This window comes from Cynara cardunculus, unplaced genomic scaffold, assembly GCF_001531365.2.
Source record: "Cynara cardunculus var. scolymus isolate 2C unplaced genomic scaffold, CcrdV1 Un_Scaffold_3873, whole genome shotgun sequence".
NCBI classification, from domain to species: Eukaryota; Viridiplantae; Streptophyta; class Magnoliopsida; order Asterales; family Asteraceae; genus Cynara; species Cynara cardunculus.
The window spans coordinates 46,789-51,892 of NW_020201656.1; the positions used below are offsets into that span (position 1 = coordinate 46,789).

At 32.4% G+C, this 5,104-nt stretch overlaps 1 protein-coding gene across 1 annotated transcript; it reads right to left on the reverse strand.

Annotated features, from left to right (window-relative positions):
- Positions 1-4,229: 4,229 nt before the first annotated feature.
- LOC112503810 (chitin-binding lectin 1-like) lies at positions 4,230-4,655 on the reverse strand. Its single transcript, XM_025107805.1, has one exon. The coding sequence runs from the start codon at positions 4,653-4,655 to the stop codon at positions 4,230-4,232; it is 426 nt and encodes a 141-aa protein (XP_024963573.1).
- Positions 4,656-5,104: the final 449 nt, after the last annotated feature.

Below are 5,104 nucleotides of genomic sequence, written 5' to 3' on the forward strand. Positions count from 1 at the left end.
GATTGTTTACGTTAGAAATTACATATATATCATGTTTTAGTTTGGGTTGCCATTTGTTGGGCAAACAACCGTATTGTTTACGTTAGAAAATACATATATATCATGCTTTAGTTTGGGTTGCCAATTGTTGGGCAAACGTTAGGATTGTTTTGGATACAATTTTCGTATCTATCACTATTTTTGCTTGGAAACGTTCCATTTACAACCGTTATGCTGTCAAAATTGACTTGCAATCTTTTTTAAACCATATATAGGATGAGTATTCAACGAGTCTTACCCAAAGATACGGCGATGATCCCTCTACCTATCCCTTATTTGATACAGAGCTGTGGGAGAAAGCGGTTGGGGGAAGAAAAAAAGGTCGTCTATTTGGGTTTGGGTACAACCAAGATCCCAACTGTGTCTTGACCGGCAACTACACGGAAGCTGCTTCATCGTCTTCAGAACAGCGGGTATGTGTCTTTTTTTTTCTTTTGACGATGTTTATCGATCTAGTTAAACTTAGAGGCCCAAGTTATGGATTTACAAGAAGAAATCAGCGTCGACGGACGGTGGATGAGCAACTTCTGAAACAAATGAATGATATGACTGTTTTGGTTAACGAACTTCGTCAATCACAATTCCCACTGCCATCTAATTGAATATTGTTTGTTTATTTGGAACAATTTAATTTCTTTGTAACATTGTGTGATACATTAAATTGTTTATGTTTTGTAACAATTGTTTACTTTAATCAATGTATGATATTTGGTTGCATTTTAATTTTTTAGTTTTATCCATATTTTTATAGATTTACAGGTTTTAAATATTTATTGAAAAAATAAACAAAAAATAAATTTTTATAATGAAATTTTTTTCCTGCGGATTTCCGGCGGAAACATCCGCCGGAAATATTAAAATTGTTTAATAAATTCCAAAATATATGAATATTTGATTAAATATTAAAAAAAAACAAAAACACCGGTGGATTTCCGGCGGATCCGGCCGCCGGTAATTTTTTTATTTTTTATTCTTTTTTTGAAAATCTTATTTATTTAAGTTTTTCTGGCGAGAAAAGAATCCAGCGGATATATCCGCCGGAAAATTTCTTAATTTTTTTTATTAAGTAAAACCAAATTTTTTAATTAAGCCGGCGAAAGATTTCCGGCGGCCGAAATCCGCCGAAAAAGTGAAGAATCCACCGGAAAACTCAACGGAAAATAAATCACCGGCGCCCTCTTTTCCGGCGGACAAATCCGCCGGAAATCCGCCGGAAATTGGGTTTTCCGGCGGATTTGTCCGCCGGAAAAGAGGATAATTTTGGTAGTGATCTCCCTCCAAAACCTGGTTGTTTCATTAAAGACAAATAGAGTATAAACTATAAAGCGCTACATATCATCGCTTTCCGCTTTCCGCTTTCCGCAAGGGTTGACGAGAACTTGGGGTGTCAATAGAGTCCGAACCAAGAAGATCATCCCAAAAAATTGACGGTCATATGGACCAACCCCACCATCTAATAAAGATTTGGTCCATAATGAAAGCTCTTCGGATTATGGTTGCACAAGTGAGTAGAAAACTTAATTAGATTTTTGGATTTCACTCTTTATGTTATTTACTTTAAGTTTAAATCAGATATTTTTGACGTCATATACTCGATTAGTAATTACTCATATGTGTAAAGGTTACGTCAAAATTGTAAGAAAAATAAAGAAAAACGAATTGATTTTCTATTTTAAATAATTAAGTTTCAGAATTTGTTTTGAATAAATAAATTATTGAATTTCCTCGAATGATTAAGTTCTTGATTTTTTCTGAATGTATAAACCTATGAACTTTTAGAAATTGATTACCTACATTATTTCAACATAAAAAAATTTCTGTAACGACTAGGAAAAATTGAAGTTAAAAAAAGAAGCTAAATCCGCTCAAATCCCTTGTACCCATTGACATTGTTCCCTCTCGATGCCCTATCGCCGTCCCCTCTTTATTATTGTCCGTTGTCGCCTTTGCCCCTGCTATCGGTCTCCTTCTTTTTTATTTGTTTTTATCTTTCGATTCTCATTATTTTCAACAAAATTAATGGAATACGTATAGATAGATGAAAAAAAGGAGAATTTAAAAAACATAAAAGATAGACAAATAAGGGAGATCAATGGTATTGGTAGGGACCATGTAACTCCCATAAGTTAAGAAAATAGCATAAAATTTTAAACTCCTTCAAATAAAATTAGAATAAGTCAGGTGTTACTAATACCACTAAATCTATTATCTTTAAAACCGGATGACGTCTCTAGCCATCTTATCGAAACATTTACAAAGCTCTATATGTCACTCAGATCTCTCTAAGACATGATATATATGTCGATAAGAAAAACTGTTAGTTTTAACGCCTATAAATTAAAGTTGTTTTATCCAGGCCCGTTACTGACATTTTATAGGCCATGGACGAACGTAAAAACAGGGCCCACCGCAAGAAACAAAGCTTTTAGCAACGACTTTTGTCGTCGCTAAAAGTCCATTTATCATCAGAAAGAGTATATAACAATATGTCGTTGTTATAACTTGTGGTGGAAACATGTCATCGCTAAAAGGCGCATCGTCAAAGCTCATTTTTCTTATAGTGACCCTCAATAAGTACGAAAAAAATTCAATAAATATTTTTCATTAGTATAAAATTGAGTACAAGAAATGCTAACAATTTACTGAGAAAAGAAAATTTTATTTATTTTTATTATAGATATATAAGAGAGTACCTAAATTTACGTATTTCTTAGTAGGTTATTTGAAACCAAGAGTATATAAACTGTGGTTGGTAAATTTTTATAAGAAGTAAAAAAAAATTTAGTTCATAATAAGAAGTATGTGTTATTTTGATACAAAAAGAGAATTCGTGTGAATGAAGTAATTGTGAGGGTCAATGAGATATCAATAATAAAGAAAACTATCAAAGTTTTCTAGACAAGTAGACAAATAAGAATCAATAAGAATATGAAAGAAAAGATGATCCATTAAGATACAATAAGAATAAATAATGAATTAAATATATAACATGCAAGCTCAACAAATGATTATTTAGACACTTAAATAGAATATTGTGTTTGTGGTAGAATCCCAATGAAAGATACATAAGTAAAACAATTGATAAAAACATTTAAATTCTATTTTCCTTTTTTTTGTTTAACTAAAATAAGATGTTAGATTAAAAGTTTTGGAACATGACATATATAAGAGACACTACTAAATACATCTTGTGGAAAAAAAATTAATGATTAATCACAAAACCATGAAACACGTCATAAATTATAAGAACAATAGATTTATCGGCAAATAATAGTAAAATATTTTATGTAGAAGCAAAAATAGATAACAATAGTCAACAAAAACAATTAGAACAACATAACCAAATAACAATAGTCGATAGAAGCAGAAATTGATAAAAATATCCAACAAAAATATATAGCAATAACAAGCACATGATCTTAACGTTGAATTATTGAAGCACGAAAACAGTCAAACATAGCAATATCCAATATCATTGGACCTTATTGGAGATAAAAAAAAAATTAGAGAGACAATAAACAATTGAATTACCAATTATTTTTTTTATTTTCTTCTCCAATGTAATTAGTTGATATATTTTTAAGTCCTTATTATCTAATATATTTTTGAGCCCTTACTATCTACTAAATTCTTCCTCTTATTATATGCTACAATATTTTAAGTTTTTTTAATTTATTAAATTCTTTTAGATTACTATTATATTTTAATACAAAATTATAGACCCTGGGCGTGCATTTCTGACGGATATATCCGCCCTGTTTGATAGTAGCTAACGGACACAAAAAGAGTGGACCTTCTCCGATGGTATCTTTCATCATAATACTGAAAGCCTCATGCCCCACTTGAGTGTTCCGTAGATTCCCATAATCTATGCGGTTACCGAGAACAAAATTTTGCGTTGCCATTTGATCGATCATCAAATCCTAATGCATATACCAATCCACTAAATTGATCGGAAACAATATAGTCGGTAACATTACATTATTGAAATGCTTACCCACCCGGTGAAAACGAAACTAGATCAATCGAATTTTCGACATAAAGACAGGTACCATGAACACAATTGTTCCCAAAAAAAAAAAGTGCTAAAACTTGGAATATGGAGTATAATTCTCTTCATTATACAAGATATCCACAACTGTTGCTAGCTAGCTAAAAGTATGGAAGACATAGGTAGGTTCATTTATTGATCAAGCAAAAGGTAATGGAATATCCGGCTGTGTCGGATGTTCCGGCACAATATCGGGCGGCTGTTTCGGAGGAACCCATTCAGGTGGTGTTGGCGGAATCACTTCAGGAGTATTTGGTGGCACCGGCATTTCTGGCCCCGGTGGTTGTATCTCCGGATCCGGCTTTGGTGGGCCTGGAAACTCTGGAGTTGGATTTGGAGAGAGTGGTGGAGGATCAACAGGTTTCTCTGGTGGAATGGATCCAAGTCTGGCGGGTTGGGCGTTCTTGGCACCTCCTGTGGTAGACTTAACTCCTGCTCCGACGATGGCCGTGAAGGGAACTCCGGTGGGGTTTTGAGGGAGATATCTGGTTGATCGTAGGCTAGTTGTAGGGAGGAAAGAGGTGGTGGAAAGGTGGTGTGATATCTTACATAAAATTGCTGACATCTTTTGTTTCAATGACGATGAAAATAGACAATGCAATGAAGATGATGATTGACGAAGGTTTATAAGTGTCGATGAAATGGACACTTGGGAGTCATGCACGAGATTGATGGACACGTAGCTTTACAACGATTTCTTCAAAATTATATATAATATTAATGAAGGTTAGCAATTACAATTTTAATCGTTTAAATCAAATTTATTATTAAATTTTAGTTTTTTAAATTGTTTATTTTACGGATACATATGATAGTTAATATCGTTGAATTTTTAAAATGTATAAATCTTGATAAATCATGCACAAATTTCCAAGTTTTACAATTTTTTATTCAACATGATTAAAAAGATACTCAAACAATATAACAAGATATAATTTAATTTTAATACTTTTTTATCAAAGTTAATATTATAATACGAATTTATATAATTTTGAATAAATAATAATGTTTTTT